This window comes from Solea solea, chromosome 2, assembly GCF_958295425.1.
Source record: "Solea solea chromosome 2, fSolSol10.1, whole genome shotgun sequence".
Classification (NCBI taxonomy): Eukaryota; Metazoa; Chordata; class Actinopteri; order Pleuronectiformes; family Soleidae; genus Solea; species Solea solea.
In genome coordinates, this window is record NC_081135.1 from 6,210,457 (window position 1) to 6,232,646 (window position 22,190).

General features: G+C 39.1%; 1 protein-coding gene across 3 annotated transcripts in view; it reads right to left on the reverse strand.

Annotated features, from left to right (window-relative positions):
• The window catches only part of LOC131448985 (interleukin-1 receptor accessory protein-like 1), a 238,457-nt gene that overhangs the window by 109,615 nt on the left and 106,652 nt on the right, over positions 1-22,190 (reverse strand). For all 3 annotated transcript variants that reach the window (XM_058621857.1, XM_058621867.1, XM_058621846.1), the window contains one exon: positions 12,801-13,080. In XM_058621857.1, the coding sequence (XP_058477840.1) occupies positions 12,801-13,080 (280 nt within the window). The remainder of the gene's footprint in view (positions 1-12,800; positions 13,081-22,190) is intronic.

The window sequence follows — 22,190 nt, forward strand, 5'->3', positions numbered from 1 at the left end:
CATAAAAAAGTTAGAACAAACTTTATCACTGGAGCATTGTTTAAAAAGACAACACAGAAATAGCCTGAACAGAGAGGCTGCTAACATCTGCCACCATTTTTTATATTCAGATTTTGTTTTTACAGCATACAGTTTTGTAATTAAGCATGTAAAATAATGTCAATCCTTTATTTTAGCTTATTGCTAATTCTTTAAATATACTGTAATTTTTAAGAAGTTTTTTCACATCTTTCTTCCCTTTTCTCATTTTAAGTTTTTAAACAGTATTTTTAAGTTTTTGTGGAATTTTAAAAAATGTGTTGTGGGTGGTATATTTTGACTTTGTATTGATTTCTTACAATTCTGGCTCTTTATTGATTTTAAATCAATGTTTAAACATCACCTCAAGTTTTCCTTTGCATATGAAAAGTACTTCATGAATAAAACTGTTTGCTTTTTTTGATTTCTTTTTTTGTTTATTCCCATCTTGATTTTTTGGATAATCGGAACAAGTTTGTGGAAGTGAAAATTTATCTGAAACTGTATTATTCTGCTTGTTACCAGGTACCATTAGCATAATACTCAAGTCGGGATCACAATGTCAGCCGAGTCTATGTCAGGATGTAAAAGGACAGATGTAAAAGTTGCCAAGATTTTTTCCTGAGAGAGCATATCAGACCGATAATGCAGCCAGCCATGATTTGAAGTGATCACGTAGGAGACAGATGAAGCAATGGCTTTAGACAGGCAGGGAAAAATGGGCGACATCCAATAATGGCTGAGACCCAGACAGGTCTGAGTCCAACCTGGCACAAGACAAAGAAAAGGCTGAGAGGGGAGAAAGTTTTTTGGATACTGAGCTTAGAGACTGAAATTAGACTGAAGTATTACAATGTCAACATACATTAAAAGGTCCGCTGCTGTGTCACTGTCCTTTACATCAGTGTTGTACCACCTTACCTGCCCATGCCAATCCAAGATTATCCCAGATAGGACTGGTCCAGTTATCTTAAATCAGTGTTTTATGATCCCTGTTTTATTTATGGCTGGAGCGAAGGTCACAGTCAGCTGTGGGGAGACTGGGTCTCCTACCTGTATCACTCGCTCATAACTCACCTGTCAACTCCTGCACCAAGCCTGGGATGATTAAGCACCACTGCTCCCTAAATCTGAGTGTGGGCCAATGCACTCCTACTTAGCCCCTGTCTGAGAGTGTGGCACTTGTCTGCCATGCTGGAACAACCACCCCTCCTGCCTTATGAACAATGTTTGTCTCCCTGCCTTTCTCTGGACATGGTTCGTCTCTGTCCCTGCCTCCACTCGTCCTTTTCTCTCTCCAGTCATGTAGAACATGATTTCTCAGGGAGGAACACATAGCTCTGCAGGTAATTCAGTTTCTACACTGCACCTGCCCTGACGCATACAGTATGAACTTGGAAATAATGGGAAATACACTCACTTATCAGGCAATTACATGGCATAAACTCAATGCATTTCGGCATGTCGATACTGAAAGGACGCACTGCTGGAGTTCAAACTTCAAAATAACGAAGAAAGATTATTAAAGTGACTTTGAAAACGGCATGGTTGCTGCTGCCAGATGGACTGGTCTGAGCATTTCAGAAAGTGCTGATCTTCTGGGATTTTCACAAACAACCATCTCTAGGGTAAACAGTGAATAGGGCTGTCGAAAAAAAATTGATACTCGGATACTAATCGATACCAACAGTGCCTCTTCTGTGACATTAACAGACAGTGGTATCTAAAAGAAAAACCCAATTGTTGCTATTATATAAAGGGTGAGTCAGCGGATTTGTTTGTTATTTTGCCATCTTTGGTGGACAACCAGCAAATATTTCAGCACATTGCTTTTCAGATGATTTAGTGTCCTGATTGTCTGCTCAGGAGGACGGTCGATTTTCACAGCAAAACAACAACTGTCCTTTCTCTGATCGGCCAAGAGGGCATTCAAAATGGATCTAAGGCCATGTTGCACTCACTGTGCCCTCTTCTGGACCACACGGAAATGATTTCAAAAGGTCTGATGCTCTTCCATTTTGAACTTTAATGCTTGAGTTTGACGTTTCCCCAGTAAGTTTGAAGGATACAGCAGGCACAGCAGCAGATGTCTACAGTGACAAGTGTCTTGTGCACCCAATAAAGTGGTCTATAAGTTTACATTAATACAGCAGGGATTGATTATTTGATTTGATTGTAGACAATGGGTGTCTCTCAAAATCTGTTTACCTGCATTTATCATGTGTATGTGGTGTACCTGAGCTATGCCGGTGTGTTTACGTTTTAGACCCACACACATACTGAAAAGGAAAAAACACAGGAAAAAACAAGTCATATAGTCTAATATTTCACTTAGTGTCTACAGTACAAGCCTGTGGAGGCAGTGTTATGATCTGGAGCTGCCTCAGTCTGTCGGGCCACATTTCAGCAAAATGATGTGTGAGAAAGAGCAGTCCAAGTCTTCCATCATAAATACAAGATCTTGGTGCAAAATCAAATTAAATTAAATGTGACAGTGCATAAGCTTGCTGAAAGGGATCCATGTTGTAATCAAGCTAACAGCAGTTCGATAAAAATATTCAAGTGTGTGACTTTTTTGCCAGAGAGTGTATTATTACCCTTTTGGACAAATAACGCAGTGTCTCCAGGAGACCTTGTTGAGAAATGTCCTGCGCAGCTGTGCAAGATATAACATAGGCAATTTTAAGAACAGGGTCATCGCTCTCTATTCATTCACTGACTTATCTTGTGGGGATCTCAGCTGACACTGGGTTAAAGGCAATACCACAGTCTTGCTGCACTTTACTGTATTTAGCTTAAAAATAAATAAACAAAAAAGAATAATATATATATATATATATATATATATATATATATATATATATATATATACACATATACATATATACATATATACACACATAAAATAAAAAATAAAAAATAATATATATATATATATATATATACAGTATATATTTATATATATAAAAATACCGGTAATAGTTTCCCCCAGTTTAGGAGCAGACTAGCTAACACTGTGCAGAGCAGTCTTGCCACAAAACAGGTGTACAGTACAAAAGATTGTTCAAGGTATTGGCAGACCACAGTCTGTGTTTATGGTGTTTTATATTGTGCCTGAATAATACAGAAGAAAATGGAATAATAAGTTGCTGATTGCTGATTTGGATGCAGAGCTTGCCCTCAGGTGGCAGATTATTCGTTACACTACGTTAGTTAAAACTAATGCTGTCTAATGTAAAAGGCTTGCAATAAATCTTTCCTCATAAATGTTATAGTGTTCAGCCATTGTTGATGTTGACGCAAAGAGGTGTTGATAATAATTTGAATTGAAGTGTGCTGTTACTGCACTGCTGGGAGGTTTTTCTGCTATTGATATAAATTGTGGTGGATAAATGAATAAAACAATTTAACAGCAGCACTACAAGCTGCATCCTAGAGGTAAATCAATCACCATCTATATGGTTTTTGCTGTATTAGTTTCAGCTACATTAATACATTTGCTTTTAAAGCACAGATGATTGGTACAGACACTAGGTTTGATTGTGATAACACCTTGTCAAATCTTTTACAACAAACAGTATCACTAACATTTAAATGAGCTATTCCAGTTTGATGAAATTATAATTAAGTTTTCGGTCTCAAGCCTCAGTCTATTATACTCTCACCCTGAAGATTCAGGCGAGCTGTGAGTTCTCTCCTCTGTAGCACTTTGACTGACAGCTGTGGCACTGCAGATATCTTGCTTGGAGCTGCACTGTTCAAAATCCTGAGGGGAAAGACGGGTGGGGGTGGTTGGGTGAAGGGGGAAGTTGGCTCTGGAGCCAAAGTGATTGTGCTTGGAGAACGGCATTTCTGACATTTGTCTGGCAGATAAAAACCACCATCAGATATGAGGAAGAGAAGGTCAGTGTCTCTGCCATCAGATAGCAATAGTTTGGCATCTTGTTTGATGACTTCTTCAGCTCGGGGGGCCAAGAGGCCGTACATACAGTACGTATGTGCAGGCTCCGCTAAGAATGGAGTTGATGATATCGAAGTATTCGGGGAGATATTCTAGTGTGTTAAATCCAAATTGAAAAAGGTGGAAGCCGAGTGAGAGTGCTGCATGTGTGGGTGAGATTGATAATAAATTGATGTTATGAAAGAAGAAATAAAAGCTGGTCATATATGACCTTCCGCTGGATCGTTCTGGGGATTAATGCAGACTGTGGCAGCTGATTTTACTCAATAGGTCTCTCATAATATAATCTCTGGAGACAACTTCCTCTCCCACTGCTCCTCGAAGCCAGGATCCATTTAAGCTCTGGCTTAATCAAATGGAATCGGGCATGGGACAAATGACCAATCAGAGGGAGCATAAGGGGCATGCAGCGAAATTGGTTGAGACTTTAATGCATGCAAACGGTGGATAAAACTTATATTCCAATTTCTACAAAGACAGCCCTCTGTATTGTATACACATTTATCAAAATAAGCACGTATGGAGCTGCATGTTGGCGGCTTTAACTGCCCCACTGAAAGACTGCAGCCAACTTCCATCCTGCATGACACAAATTATTAATTATATCAATATTTGTTTGCAATATTTGCATGGATTCATTTAAATTACATTTTAAAATACATTTTGGTAACTGTGTGAGGCCTTACTTCAATGCAATTATAGAATGTAGAATGTGAAATAGGGGCGGGAAAAAAAGCAAAGAAGAAAAACAAAAGTAGCACATGCCCCTGACATAATTCCATGTGTGCACTTTTCTCCCACTCTACCATTTTAACATCAGGTTTTCACAGTATCTATCAGGCCACCTTCACACTGGCACCTCACTGCTGAATAAGGCATAGTGTGAAAGGTGGACTGAACCCCAGCAGTAGCCCATACATCATCAGACAATGGCTGCTGGAAAACAGCCCCGGCTAAAGCACACAGAGCCGACTAAAAGCCTGTCCAAACACTGTCTCCACAAAGCAGTCTCTCAGGTGTAAAGAATACTGAATATAGGTGAACATCATCAATGTACTGTGGTGGGTGGTTACAGCAACTTGGCAAATCCATATCACACAATGAACTTAAAAAATAATAAAAAAAACACCTGGGCAATACAAATAACTGCTGCCAGTGATCTGGCATCAACTCTCTTATGAGTAAACTTCTTGAAGGAGTCATGTGAAATTATTCTTTTTAGCTGAACTCTGCTTCAAAGTTTTTTTTGTTGTTGTCAACATGCATCATGTGGACTTTTCTAAACTTTCGAAGAAGCACTCAGATTTTAGGATTGTTCCTGAAAATCATGTACGAACACCAGCAGGTCAATTATTTTGATTTGTTATGTTCTTTGGTTTACAGAAAAATACACACCAAAAAAGAATTACATTTCCATTCACTTACACAAGTAATGGTCATTTTACCATTGGTTAACATTTTACCCTGGGCTGCAAATGAATAATATACATAATGACATATTCTCTGGGTCAGGAAAGCAAAGTGCCTGTATTTTCTAGAATGGCAATCAGGGGGCAACTGATTTGTACAGTAAGTAAGTCAATGAGAAAATGCTTCTCTAAAATGTTTTCTGTGAATTATGTTCCCATTTAGCGTCAAAAAGACGACCTTAAAGGCGGGTATGCTGTAGGGCGTAGGTACAGTGTGATTGACAGCTGATTTCTCACTCTAATGTTCCCCTTGCTTCTTTTTTTCTGGCACTGGACAAACTACGAAACTCATAATCCATGCTTCAATAACTTCAGATTTCTTGGTAAAATGTTGAAAAATGACTATAATAGTAAAGTAAAGAGACAAGGTTGTAAAATAACTAAACATTTCATGTGAAATTCTTTGTACGTTATCTTGACCTTTTGCAAATGACATGGCAGAATAATCTCTGCTATTTGTTAACATTATTGATTAAAAACTCATCGATATATGCCTTGACACGGCACAGGACTTAACTATAAACTCTGTTAACGCACATCCATCAAGGTGTCCCTGTTATAGCACTCGTCTGCAAAGCTTTTGCACAGAGCCACCGCTAACCAACTGTCTCTTGCCAGGTAGCTTTATAAAACAAACACAATCCTTAAATTATAAATCATCCACAGTCCGTGGCAGCACAAGCCGTCTCTGCTGCTCCTTAGTCCAGTGTCTCGCATTGGCTTTGACAGCTGGGCTGGATCAATTGGACAGGCTCTGACTCGGGCTGAATGACAGAGTGTTCCAGACGGCCCATTCTGACTGTCACTTCCCTGAGAGATCACCAGCCACTCCTGCCTACGAATACTAATACAGTCGACATGGCTGCGGTGTGGGAATGCTTTTTAATGCATGTATGAGCTCTCGGTGTGCATGAGTATGCACAGGTGCCAGGTGAGGTGCACTCGCAGCGGTAACTCAGGCAAATGGACGTGCATGCACAGGGACGCACACTCACTCCTTTGTTATCTTCCCCTCCCGTTGTCCTCTGACGGTGACAGTCCAGTCCTGGCAGGGCATGCAGGAAACCCATTAATAAGCCTGGGACAGTGGCAGCCTGCCAACACCGGTGAACAGGGTCAGAGGTGAGACATTAGCTAACTGCCAAGAAGTGGGATCCTCCTGGTGTTGCTACATCTGTCCTTAATCTGACACTGTAATCCCTGCACTTTCCACAGCGATCGATGCATTGTGTGTGGGTGTGTTTGATTAGGAACTCTTGGGTTTAAAGCTTGTTTCTGCCAGTTTGTGTGTTAAAAAGTGTCTATATGTGTGTTAATTTAAAGCCACTCAAGACACAGTATGGCATTTGAAGCAACAGTGTGTTACTTGTGATGATTTTTGATGATGTTGATTATTTTGCAGAGAGCTAACAGTGACTGAGCTGTGCACTGAAAAATAAAATCGAATTTAATGACCTCCCACTTGTGCCTTGTGACATTTCTGCCAGTTTTTAAGCCGTTATTCCTCAAATTCAAACAAGCCATGATGGGGATTAATGGTGTAAACACATTAAAACCTTAATGAGAACTGAAGCAATTAAAATCTGAACACACACACATACACTCAGTCAGGACCACCTGTCACAGACAGAAACTGACAAGGTCCATCTCATCTGATCAGTCCTGAGACCTAAATCATACCTTTTTATAGCTATGAGCATTTGGCATCAGAAGGGAAGTAAAAACCTGATTTATATGCCATCATGTGACACTTTAAGATATAAAAAAATGCAACACTGTCCCGTTATCTCACACACCTGCAGGTTCTTCTCATGTCATGGATATTGTCGTGCAATGTGATTGTTGGTCATGTTCAAATCTCAGACACAGAAGACCCGGGTGATCATGCTTAGTTTGTCTTTATCTGCATGAATTTTGGCAGCAATGCAAATTCTGGCCTCATTTCTAGCAGACCTGCTTTCATCTTCTGGCTGTTACAACCCCATTTCAACATCACTTCTTCTTACTTAATTTTTTTTCCATGTGATTTATAATCATTCGTCATTACGTTTGAAAAGTGTTGTTGTTGTTTTCTTCTTCCTATGAATTGTTTGGTTTCCAGCAGGTCTGTGACTTACACCAGGGGAAAATACACCAGAGGACATTACAACCATTGGCAAAGGGAATAGTGTTAATCGCCTTTGTTTTTGTTGGGATCGCTAGGGTAAAAAACAAACAAACAATCACAGGTGAAAATCCAGCAAATTTTATTGTGAAGGAGGCTATAGATGCAAACCTACCACCAGCGAATCTCCCCCTTTTTTCCATGTTGTTCACCGTGGCAGCTTTTCCTCTATTGTGTCTGCTGTGAGTGAATTAGCAACTCTGTCATGCTAATTGGCTTAGAGACACACTGGCAGCAGTGCTGGGGAGTTAGCGGTATCCTCCAAGTACCAGGGTGGCCCATTTGTGTTCTGTGTTTGTTTTCTGTCACTCTACAGTAAGCGGCCCACTCCACAGCCGCAGATGTTTTTGCTCTGCGTACGACAGAGCTCCTGGGGGTAAAACATCTGAAACAGCTGAGTGCTGACCTGGATTTGACACAGTTGGCAGTGATCACCTCCTTCCCTTCAACCCTGTGACATATGTGGCGTGGGCACTCTCTCGTCATATGTCCGTAATGGGTTTAGATGTGTGTGACTGTGCAGAATTTGTAAGGGAAAAGTTGTGCTGCAACAGTGTGTGTGTGTGTGTGTGTGTGTGTGTGTGTCACAAAAAAACAAGTCCATCAGTTTTAAGGACACTGCTATTGATTACCGAATAACTTTGAAGCGACAGTGTGTAACGTTTGGTGATTTTGTTGTTGACATAATTATTCTGCCTCTGTTTGGTCTCAATAATCAGAGTTGATGTAACATTATTTGTACCTCCGAGTCATCTGAAAACAAGCTTTGTCAAGCAGTACTATCAGATCTGACTGAGGGAGTGTTAGTGTGTATACAGCAGCAGTAAAAATTGTTTATCCCATCAAACTACTGAATGACCATCCGAAATGACCGTTGTTTTAACTCGGCTCAATGTTGCTGTAGCCTTTGTCTGTCTAGACATAAAACAAATCACCGCCTGTGTGGAGTGGGGAAATATGATGATCTGAACACCTTTATACAGAGAAACAGAAAGAGTTATGTGGAGCTGATGGGTTTAATCAGCATTTTGTGGATTAATTTGACTGCGGTTTAAATGTAACAATTGTTTATATTGAAAGTCATGAAGTACAGCTTTGAATTTACTGGTAATAATTGTTTTTAATGTGCCGTAGCCCAATTTTCTTCCTCCCAGCTGTGTATCTAGACTTGAAACTTTGCAAACTGCAAACCTCATTAAGACGTTTGTGTTTTTTCCGCAGTGCAGATGGGTCTCTGTCATCATTTGCATGACGCCACATGGTGACCAAGCTGCTCAAGGAGCATATTTCTAGTATTCTTTACTGTGCTTTCTTTCACAGAGACAATGCACATTGATAAATGTCCCTTGTCTGTGACATTGGTCTTGTTTTGTTTACTTGTAACCCTGCCAATGATGATAGTTTGATTTGAAGACACTAGAGTTGTTTTATTTGCTCACAAAAAGCCTCGATTCTTCTATGAGACCTTGGAATTGCTCTAACCACTTAGTACAACTATGGGTGGGAATTTGATGCATGGCCCAAGACTACAACAATACAATTATTTTTGCAATAATCAATATTACAAGAAATGTCTAATATGTCTCTTATGTCTAATTAAACAATTCAAAATAAATGCCACCGCCAGGAGTCAGGAGATAGTAATGCTGGTGAGGCAAGCAATACATTTTTTGGTATTTTGGTATTAAAACCTCAGTATGTGTTGCCAGTATATCAGTAATCCTATCATTTTGTATTGCGAGGTTCTACAATTGCTTTGACATGACAGTTCTGCATTGCAATAAGACACTGACCTCAATTTTTAAGGAAGCAAGGTAGGAGAAGTTGCCAGTAATGCTGCAGCAGTGTGTGTGTGTGATCACTGGCTGAGGTGAAGCTGTTGTAAAGGTGCCTCATGAATATTCTGCCCACACTCTTCATTTTCGCCTAATGCAAGCACACCTGTTACACACAAGTGGCAGAAATCTCCTCTCTTTATGTGAACACATGGGCTCATATATTGAACACATTTATAGTGAACATATAAAGAGAGGAGCGTCTGTTTCTATATGACTCTAACCATGTTTCCATTCAACTTACGTGGAATTTGAATGGAACGGGAACACTTAATAATAATAATTAAATCAGAATATTCTATTAAAAATACTGTATGTGCTTGTCAGGAGTGGATTAACACTAAATAGAATGTGATGAACTGGTGGCAGTGGTGTCTTCACATTAACAATGGTGTTTAAAATGCATGGCTCAACATAAGAGATCCACATAAATCTTGACAATGGAAATCCACACAATCAATCTGACAGAACTTCTTTGATTGCCCAATAATGTGATGTTTGGTGTCGCGTCACCATAGCAACCTTTTTTTTGTTGAACTATGGCATCACTTAACACATGCTTCTTCTCCTCTATGATGCATATAATATGCTTGTGAAAAAGGTAGAAAGAAAACTTTCTCGAAAGACTTTGAAAACGTGTTTTTAAAGGTGCTGTGTAAATAAAAATGATTATTATTATAATGCATATTACACAATTAAAGATTCATGTGGATGAAGGCCAAAGCTATACATATAAAAGTGATAGCAAAATCATTCTAATAAACTGAGACTTGGATAACTTTATTTGACCTGTGTAAAAGGTACACGACAAACCAAAAGTACTGGTCTGTTTATTTAGATTTCACTGAGACTATAATCAAGGTTTGTATTGACATTATCCCTTTACTTTTGTTAATATCAAAAACTTGACCCTTTTATTAATTTAAATATTCATCAGTTTCATAATAACTCAGTTTTGGTCATCAATTTGATCAATTAGATAATTAGAGTAAATATGTTAATTAGAAGGAAAAGTATCTAAATTGCAGGACAAATTGTTGGTCGTGCATGTAAAGGAAAAAGAAAAAGAAGAATGTGACAAAAGCAAATGTCTTACTGTGGCTATTTAAGATCAAAAGCTTTGTCTTTAAAAGCAGCATTTCAGGCGCTATTACTGCTAAAGTACTTTGGAGTGGCTCCGTTTAATCTCTGACACTGACTCACACAAAGGCAGCACATCACGTGAAAAAAATAATTCAGCATTTTTCATTCTACACCAAATATAAATTCAGTTTTAACCTGAAATATGGAAGCAATATAAAGTTTGTTCCCCAGACACCATTGTCCTGTCAGTCACTGGCACTCATTATAATAACCAAACTCAACAGAACTCACAGTATATGACTCTAAATCATTCTCATTTGACATTTCGATGATTTATTGCTATGCACCGAGTCAAACTTAACATGACACACACCGGTACGATTGCACTGTCCTATCTTTACACAACAGGCTCCGCCCCCATTAAATGCCACATTACAGTATGTCACTGTACAGAGTCAACTAATGAGCCAGTGAAGGGAAAGCAACCTTTACCTACAAGGTTAATAAGTTATGACTAAATAATGAAGCATGTTCAGGTTTTGCGCATGACTCAGCTTTTTTTTTGCCCCTCTCAGCTCAAGTGTTACAAAGCTGACAGTAAACACCTTGTGACAAATTATTCTTATATATTTTTTTTTTTTAGTTCAGTGAATATAATTTAGTGGGCTCATCTATCAACAGAAAAGGATAATAGAATATATATATCTTGTTATTTAAGAAAAAGGCCTTTATAAGACACCAGAGCGGTTCCTGGAATCTGGACCACAATATGAGTTTTGTGTTAAATTTTCATTGGAAAGAGGGATTTTTTTTATTACTTAATGAGATTAAGGAAACAGATTCTGGCTTGTGTATGGGCACGTGGATGAACACCAGGTGTATAGCATTTCAAGAACTTCCTGTGGCAACCAACACTCCCTTTAATTCATAATAAGTAAAATAAAAATGATGGTGTCCTTTATTCCTTAAATTAGGTAAATGTTTTCTCTACAAATAACACACGTCTACATAACGTGGTCCCGCTGTGTTAATCTAAAGAGCAAGATAGTGAAGATTAGAAGTGAACACACCCAGCTGCAATGGAAGCTTTGATTAACAAGAGAAATCAGCAGAGCTGATTCTAGCATCAATGCTGGCAGTTTGAGAATAAAGGTCAGCGTTGTAAATCCATGTCGGAATTGAACAGTGAGTGAGTGGAACACACTTGTCGTGCAAAAACATGGTCACAGCCTGCAGACAGCAGACACAGGTAACAGAGAGAGATCCTGTGCAAATGAAAAGTACTTTGTAATCACAACTTGTGTTATTTATCACCACGATGGCAAAAACAAGTGTTGCTCCTAAATTTGTTTGGGAATGATAAGAGACTGGCGACCGAGCAACTCCGCGTGTCCAAATCAAACCTCATGGTCCTACTTTCTGTTTGATTACACAATAACTCTGAGCTAAGTGATTGTCTACCTCCAGAAAACCATGCCATTGCTGGTGAATAGAGGATTGCTGCCGGTTCAGTGTTAATGGTGTGAAATTATAATCACTAAAACCTCCTAGAACTGAGCTTATTGGGAAACAGGGGAATCTGTGTTGAATGTGACCGCTAAATAGCATATCATTTACCTTGCCGAAAGATGAACGATTCCATGAATTTAGTTTGTAATTTTCACAAGATTACACTCCCGTCTTTCAGTAACATGTGCTTCAAAATCAAAAAAAGAAACACTTATGGGCTCAGTAACAGGAGCTTTGCCTTTCTATCTGGCTGGCCACAGCCAAACCTACATGTTATAATGAAAACTTCTGCCATTATGAGTTTCACAGCCAGAAATTTTGCCCATATTATTGAAGTCATAAATCAAACAATCGTCTCCCCCATCCACCACCTGGCAAGTGGAAAAGAAACAGAGTCCATGGCTTTCTTTTTTACCTTTCCTCTGTCTTGCTGTAATGAATTGCAGTCCGTTCTTTTTCATATCACTCTTACACACTTTTAGAGAAAAGTACTTGCAAAGGCCAGAGAGAAATGGATTGACCAATTGCACCAAATGGCTCACAATCCACCAGAGGAAAATAAAGAAATAATTTAGCAGTTAAAGGCAAGCAGAGGAACCCCATTCGGTTGAATGATGCTCAGTAAATTACCGAGCAGTGCTTTGTCAGAGATGAGTGAAATGAGATTTAGGGCAAAAAGAAATAAAAAAAAAATTATTATGTATACTCAAAAGCAAGAAATACATTATGTGCCCAGGTAACAGTGGCTGAGAGGAGCTTACCTTAATACACAGGAATAGTAGCCTACATCGTCCAGCTCCGCTGGTCGAAACCATATGGCGTCCTCCTCCTTGCTCATCCTTGTGCCATCAAAACTGATGGGTTCTTCAAAGTCCCCGTGTCCCACACTTTTGTACCACATGAGGCTGAGTCCTGCGCTCTGCGCATGGGTGTAGTTAGCCCGGATATATCCATAGAACAAAGCACACTTAATCCGTACCGGTTCCCCCAGAAGAACCTTGTATTTCAAGTAGTCCACCGACCAATCGGTGCAGCCTTCAACTGAAAGAAATGGACAAAGAGAAGGAGAATTAAGCAGAGAAATTATGCTGTGAAAATTGTAAATGGCAACCAGGATAAGACCACTTTCAATCCTGTCATCGGCTCGACTGTTCATGCACTAAGAGCTCTTGTATGATAATCAATCAATCTTTTCCTTCACACTGCACTGATCCGTACAGTGTATCGCTTTTGTGTTTCACAATAAGGCACACATGACACTGTGAGTATTAGCACATACACAGTCTGTATAAGAGCTGGTTATATACGAGGCAAGAGAACAAGCAGGCGTCTTTGTAATGTGTTCATATGTGTTTGACTCATGTGTTACCGTCTCGCAACCCTGCCGAAAATTGATATGCGGCACAATTTCAGTGATGGCACTCATGTACATCCGACATGAGAAAATGAGATACCGCTTGTGTGTCTGTCTTCAATTCTTAAAACTGTCTCAAATAACCTTTCCAGTCATATAAAGATAAATAAACGATAAAGAGGCTTGTGTAATACCGTGCTTGCTGAAGTGTGCACTATTACAGTGGTTCTCAAACATTTTATACAGGGTAACACCAGAGAAAATATTGAGGTCTCCAAGTAACACCATCATCACCAACGTTAAAAGTCATCTTCAGACTTTTCACAGGAGGCAGATTTACTAATTTGCTCTCTCATCATCCTTCTCTTCCTAACATATACTTCAGACGCTGGTATAGAAAAATTAGATGAAGCTGGAGCGAGAGATATGGTGACTAATAGTAATTATTTATTATTAATGTTTAATTTTCAATGCACTCCAGTCAATATTTCCGATTTTCCACCAGAGCAAGCTTCCGCATTACTGGTGGTACACTTACCACAGTTTGAGAACAAAGGCACTATTACATTCATGTGAAACACCAAACATTAAAGCGGAAATCATTACACTTTCTGATCAAACCACTCACTCCCTATGACCAGATAAATTGAAAAAAAACTACATTTATTTTTTTAGCGCACAGTACACAGGAGTTGTTGGTTTTCTTCCACCATCAGTAACTTTGTGTGACTTCAAGTAAATCCAACTCACACAAAACATAAATGAACTTACTGATGGAGGCTGCAGAGGACCAAAAGCTCATATCATTCATTGTCCCGTGTAAAAGCACACAAGGACATGGGGAGAACATGCAAACTCCACACAGTGACTAGTGTATCAATCAATACTATATACAGTCTATGTACATATATATTTATAGAAAGGTTTCATCACATAACCTCGTTGGCTTCAATCGTTTCCTGGTATCACAAAACCAACTCATATTTAATGGGAGTAAATAACCAAGGAAAGCTAAAGAGTGCCGCATGGGACCAGAGGGATGAACAGCAAGTCTGTGGACAAAGGTTTACAATAAAATGACACGGGAGTTAACGTTATTTGCTCCACTTTATAGCCGAGTGAACAGTGATTATAGCTGCAGTATTTGACAGGGACTCTTCAGAGGAAATATACTGTCGCTTCTTTATTGCCTGTCTCTGTCACTGCGATAAAATAAGATTAACATTAGTTGTAGAATGAGCATGACAATCTCATAATAATGGAAAATTCAACATCTAGATTTCAATAACAACTGAGCAGACCTCACTAACACCATGGGTGGAACAAATGAAGGTAATTTGATTTAAAAAAACAAATACTAGATCAACCTTGAAATGAGATCTGTTTTGTTGAACTTGAGTTGTGCGTTCTAACTATAAAGAATTTTGCTTTAATTTTAAAGAACTTTGAATCTTCTGGAAAATAGCACTGAAAATTCTACGTTGCATGTCTACGAAATTAGATAAAAGCTGCTGAGCTTGTGGAGCATTTTAATTAATTAATTAATTAATTAATTAATTAATTATTCAATTCTCCTAGACTCGAAAAACAAGTTGAACTAAAAATGAGTGCTACATCTCCTTTACCTTTCCCATTTTCCCTGTGTTTCTGACATCCTCCTTTCTCTCGCTTCACCTCCCTGCATCACTCTTGCTTTAAAAAACATCTGGCATGCACAGCTGCTGCAGATTCAACAGGCTTCACTAATTGAGCCTCTATAAATGTGTTATTTACCAAAGAAGTGACTTGGCCACCAATCAGTGAGATGCAAAGCATGTGACGGTTGTTGGGGGGGGGGGGGGGGGGGGGGGACGAGTGGTGTTGGCAGGGAAGGATTTAACACGGCTGATTTATGTAAATTCTTTGTGTTTTGGTGTAGCGTGCAAGTCATGCTGACAGAGGAAGCAGCGATGCTACATGCTTGAGGAACAAAGGTGGGGAAAATGCATATGAAGGGCACACTAAATCACTTGAAGAGTGAAAAATGGGGACGCCATAATGTTACAGTGAGATATTGAGAGCAGCTGCAGTGGTGCTTAATTGCCGAAGATCCATCCAAAATCTTGCAGTAACAGATTTTGGTGCCATTCAATCAGAATAACAGAGGAAAGTCCAGTTGTGGGAGGAAATCCATCATTGAGGAGCATGAGAGAGAGAGAGCGAGATCTACCACAGTGTATTGCAGAAATGTTTTGGGGGGGATTTTAATAAAGGCAGTCCATTTTATCCCAAGTGGGAAAACACAGACTTTCTTTCACTTTCTATCACAACCACAACTGGTCTTTTGGGCTGTTTTTGCAGTTCAGCAGCCACACAAGCTGAACTGCAAGCATCAACAGAATTTGACCAATATTAAATCATTTTTTTATTGATTAAAGTTTGGGTCCATCAGTGGCAATAGGGAAAAGTTGGCAATAGCAGGTGAGAATTTGGCTCTGTTCACACCTGGTGTCAACTATTAACATCCGCCCTAAGTGATTCCATTCCATGACTGTTCACACCAGCCATTTAAATGCTTTCTGTGATCACATGACACCAGACCTGGCTTCCCGGGCTTCCCTGTCTTGCACACTCACATCATGTTTGTTTTCAAGAATAAATTATGCAAACTGACTCTCCAGACACGTTCACAGTTGTGTTTGTGTCAGCGCGAGTGATGGAAGGAGAAAGAAAAAAGAGAGGGGATCTTGAACAAATCAAAGCTGTACTCACACTGCTGTAACATGACAGGAGATTAAACAAAAGATGTCATCCTTGAATCCCCGTCCAATATGTTTTTTTCTGATTCAGGATTAATAGGATGCGTTCAGACCTAAACTTAAGTGTGAATGGGATCTTTGACGCCCCAACTCTAACCAACACATCCCACCCATTTCTGTTGGTCCTCTTTTCAAAGCTGCATCCTGAAAACACTGAAAGTCGTTGTCTGTGGCGAAACTGTGAATTTAAGCGGCACGTTCTCTGCCACCTTTCTGTATCAGCCTCACTAACATCTGGCTTTCCTCTCCGCATCAGTGGTTAATGTCTCTCTGGCTTGTTGTGAAGACCCCTTTTCTTTTTTCTTCTTTTTTTTAAGGTGACTTCATGGCTATCAGGACGAGAAGAGGATTTCAACAAATAACATAAAGATATGCTTAAGGAACAAAATACACACCCTCACTGTGATTCAAATGAAAAATATTAATTGTTAAGCCACAAATCATCTAATTTGCCTCCTGTTGTAAAACAGTTCAGCAGATGAAGCAGGTTAAAGAAGAGCACAGCAACAAACAAAATGCTGCAATTCATCCATCACGACACAGATTGTGATAAAAAATACACTATATAGCTTTGGAGTGAGCGGTTTGTGTGTTTTCTTTTTATATTAGTCTTCTGATTTCAGTCTCAGGCAGGTTTGATGGCTCATTTTACTATACACATTATAACAATGTCCGGCCTGTTCACAAGCTCATCCTATAGTTAACAGTAAGTCGTTTTCTTCATTTGATGAGAACAGCATGTTCTGATGCAAAGCTTTGACATGAGCTTGTGCACTCCCTGTTTTATTTCTGCAATTATTTGGGTCTGCCCAGGAGCGAAACAATAAAAAATAATAAAATAAAAAAAACCTACAAAGAGTGAATAACAAGAAACTAAATTAAGCAAATAAAAATGCTGAAGACAGCGTGAGCTCTGCAAGCTACCAAACAGCACAGTCGAAACGACCAGGTCCAAACTGTTACTATGGCAACAATGGGTCAGCCCTTCGCTTATCAAGAACCAGCTAATTAGTTTGTGGACGATAATAACTTGACGATTTAAGGTAAGACTACGACAGCAGAGATGGTTTTATCTTGTAATAATGTGTCCTAATTGAGACTCTGAAGTGTTTTACTCTCACCACTAATAAAAACAGCAGGAGGGTGGAAAAGACCATGCGAGTAGACAGCCACAACAACACAACAATACCTTTAGTTTGGCAAATAAAAACATGAAGCCCAATTTGTTGACATGTCATACCAGACACAAAAACACATGCACAATTAGTCGGTGCTGCTGTGATTTTTACTGCACACGTGTAACAAAGAAAAAACTTTACATTTGTGAGAACATTCACAGATTTAATGTTCTTCTTTCGTGCTGCGCAACATCATTTTTTATTTAAAGCCGTGTGTTAACAAGACTAATGTCCCAATCCAGTGGCTGCCTCATAGCAGGCCACAATTCATCGCTTGACACTTTGGATAATTGTCTCTAGGCAAAGCTTAAAGAGTTGCATAACACTTTAAATGTATGCTCTAGCAGAGGGGTTAAGTCGTCTCTGTGGCAACAAACTACAACCTATTCTCTGGTATGTATCCATATCTTTGCTGTTTTTTCTTTGTTTTGATAATGGACGAGTTTGATGAAGATGTTGACATAATTGTGGGGAAAGATATTTTGAAACAAGAAAAACTGGAGTCTGAGAAACAGACATGGTCAATGTGGAGGTTGAAACAATCATGAGAACTACAGGGATGGAAAATTAAAATGTAATGGTGACCAATTATACTGCGTGACAAAATATTATAGTGGCCACAAAGCAAGGACATTGCTTGTCACACTTAAATACTGCAAACAAATCACATTCCACCTTTACTTGTGGTAAATTCCATTTTCCTCTAATAGTACATGACCCCGTGGGTCTATTTTTTGTATTGCAAGAGAATTCTCCAAGTGCCCGAGACGCCCCGCTAAAATGGTTATTGCAGCCCAAACATCTTCTGCACACACACACACACACAAAAAAGCTAAGGACACATTTACTGAGACATGCTTTCGGTTTGTCAGCACAGACTGGATTTGGTACCAGGAAAAACAAAGTAAATGCATCACCGCCAAACATCAGACAGCCCGGCTCTGTCATTTTCTTTTCCCATCAGTGCTACAAATGAACACTCAGTCCAGTCATTTTTACAGTTGAACATTTTCCCTTTTGCTGAAGAAGAAGAATGTCTCGTGGAACGGCAACAAAGAGTAAACTGCTCTAGACAAGAAATTATGATGTTGTCGCAGGAGCAGGACTTTCTTACCTCAACACAGTAGATGCTATGATGCACATTTTGTTTTTACACAAAACTTTTGGTTCAGCAAAACATAAAATAACAAAAACTTAAATTGGTCTTACAAACTCGGAACTAAATAATTAAATCACATCATATATATCTATAAGTGAACTGTCCATGGTGTACCCCTCCTATCGCCCTATGTCAGCTGAGACTGGCACAGCACCCCTCCTATAGATAATGGATGGATGTTTTTCTGATAAAAACTAAAAATTGAATTGAAAAAAAGTGAAACACACAACATATATATAAATCATATATATAAGACAGTGGAAATAAAAAACGTTTTTGAAGCCACCCTAAGGCAAACAATAAAGATATCCACAGTTTAACTGAGAAAAATAAAAACAGAACAATTCTAAATTAATTTCCCTTCAAGGCTGAACTGCAGCCCAACTGTGGGTTTGCTGTGTTTATCTCATGCCGGCGCCAATATGTGTCATCTTCAACCTATCCTCAAGTCTTCAGACTTTTGACTGAGGGTTATCCTTCATTTCATGAAGTGAGGGTGGGGATTCAACATAATCTCTTGGCTGGAAACAAACCTAATTGAACTCATTAAACATTTCCCTGTTCACCAGATTTTCTTTTTTGCTGGATCACAATTTGTGATGGAATTGGGCAATTTCGCTGAGTGATAATCACATCTCCAAAAGTACTTCAGCCACAGGGACTATCAAGTGTTAGCAGCGTTTGGCAGCTTTGCTGTACATGACTTATAAATAGAAAGGGGGTAATTTCTCGGTCGCCTTCCCCGAGTGTATCTGGCGCCCCAACGATCGCGTTCAGCTGCAAAAATTGTAAAAATTAACTGTCAACTGGCATGTTTTACCGTATGATGGCAGAACAAACGTTTGAACAGCACCGTGTGTGGAAGTCAGGATTTAATAGATACAACACCAAAATGGGGTCCTTTCAATTCCCAATTTTACACCATGCAGTTAAACAAAGACAGGGCTGTTTGTCAGGCCTGCCTTGTTTTTATGTTTGTTATGTTTGTCTCATTTGTGCAACTACATAAAAGAGATTTAGAAAAAAATTCATTTACCTGTGGTTTTATGTGTCTAACCAAATCAAACCATGGACTTGATTCATGTAAGAGATAACAGTTCTGATACCAAATGTAATTGGAGGCATACGTTTATTGTTTTAATATCAAAAAACGTCAGTAAATATCAACCAAAGGCTCATTTATGCTGAATGTTTGACTATGAAACAGTTGGAAACTTCTTCTGTAAGGTTGGGTATTCCCCACAACGTCATGATTTAATATGTACATATATATCTATATGATACATATAGTGATACTTACTTTGGCCATATTTTACACAGAATTAACAACAAAGGCTGCTTAATTAACATTGAACAGCAAGGGCAATGGACATGTTTGACAAAACAGATAACAGATAAAATGGAGCAGCACCCCTGGATGTCACGATGGAAGAAGTAGAGCCAATAAGTGGAGATTTGACTTTTTACAGCCTTTTGCCAAAGATTTATGTGTATATGCTTTAATCAACATGCATACAATTAAGTTGTGATTCATTTATCAAACATATATCTCTTGGAAAACTGTGGTTTACCAATTCAAAAGAATATAAGGTGAGGTAGAGAAGTTGATGTAAACATAATCAAGAAATGTTATAGTATGCATAAATTTACCCATGATTTATGTTGGAGATGGGTCATGATAGCAGCTCCTCTGCAAGTTGTGCTTTATTACGTAATTCACATTAAAATGAGTATAGTTTATAGAAATGTGAGTTTTAGTGCAGGAGCTTGAGCTTGAACAGACACAACAAAGATGCTAGTAAACATGAAAACACAACAATGGTTGTGTTTGTGTTTTAAAGGGCAGCACAATAAACTTTAACAAATGCTAGGTCATTATGCTCCTGGAACATGAAAAACAGGCACTGGCTCTTCCTGCAGAGGAGGTGATGGGCTCATAAACTGGGTTACAGGTCTGCTGAGGGGTAATCGTATGCAGATTGAGTCAAGTCACCATGGACGCTCCCACAGAGCGTCAGTTTTCTCATAAGCACTCAAGGAGATGGTTGGCCACCATTTTTCTCCATAAAAGTGCCAGTGTAATTCAATCAGAAATGTGTGCATACATTAGGGCCTACGCTTGGATTGGACAAACAACACAAGCATTTGTACACACATCAAGACACTCTATGAGGTGACACAATATCAACCTTTACTTGCCCTCAAGGACTGTAGTGTCTTGGCTGCCCTGCATGGCTCAAGTTTCCCCAACGGAACCTATCAACTTCACAGCCCCTTTTGCCAGAGCAGTGAGGGAGGGAGGGAGGAAGGGGAGGAGGTTGGTAGGGAGAAAGATGTCTCAAAATCTTGACCTGCCATTTTCCACCTTGTGAAAACGCTGTTGCAGCAGAGTGGGTCTCAATTAAGAGGAAAATAGCTCTAATGTGTAGGAAAGGTAACCTCTCAGCTGCCGGCGAGCAGGGGGAGATTACAGACGTGACTGAAGTACCTCAAGCAAAAGCAGAATGAGTCATCAGCCGATAAAGAAAATCAGCCGCAGCCCCCCTGCATGTAGGCAAAATACAGTTTGTTCACTCATGCGATAAACAAGACTCAGATCATGTGCTTGAAGAAAATCATCTATTTCTAGAATTATAGCAGGGACAAAAAGGTGCGTATACTGCTGGTGTAATGGCACTGCAACAGGAAGGAAATGCAAACGCTATGGGCCATATGGTGGCATAAAAGAGAGTCTTTAACCACCTGTGTGTGCACAGTGATTTATAAATACCCAGAGATGCAGTGCTGGGGCCCAAATGTTAATAGCCCAACATTTTATGAAATATGCTTATTAAGTATGGAGCTGGAATCAAGAGGTAATTAGCTTAACTTAAAGTTAGCATAAGAACAGGAGGCGAGGGCAAAGAGCTACAGTGAAGAGATGCGTCTGCCAACATCTCTAAAGCTAATTAATCAACTAACCGACACATGAACTCAGATTTTTCTGTTTCGCTCATGGTTTCTGGGGAAACTCGCTGCAGCAGAGACACTGCACAGAAGCCGTGCATGGACTCATCAATTGTTGTTCGGAATCAAACAGCTCCAAGTACATTGTCTCAAATATCAAAAGATGAATGACAAAAATAATGTCTAATTATGTTTTTTATTATCATTACAACTTTTATATAACCGGGGAAGCCTCACAGGCAGCCACAGTACAATTTACAGAGACGCAAGATAATATTCATGAAATATTCATCAATAATTCTGCTTCATATGATTGCTTAAAGGTTAAAAACAAGCCCCGAATCAGTTCATTTCTTTGTGCACGCCATAAATTAACAACTTTATTTAAAGCTTGAAAGCTGCTAATGATAGCTTTTAAGGGATCCAAGCTATAACTTTTAATAAAGAGTCCAACATCCATTCTGCGGTATTCAAATCAAATAAGGAAATGTTATCATTCATTTCTAATCCATGATGTTCAGCTAGTTGAATGACCTAATTTTGATATAGAACCAATCCACTGCTTTTCTTTCAAGGATTTAAGGTTACTGCCCTTCTCATTTTACTATTGGAAAGTCAAAATATGTTAAGACCATTCCATAAAATTTGAAGAAAAGCACCAGCTTCTTGTTGTCAGAAACTAAATGTGATGATTAAATATCGAAGTGAAGCAGATT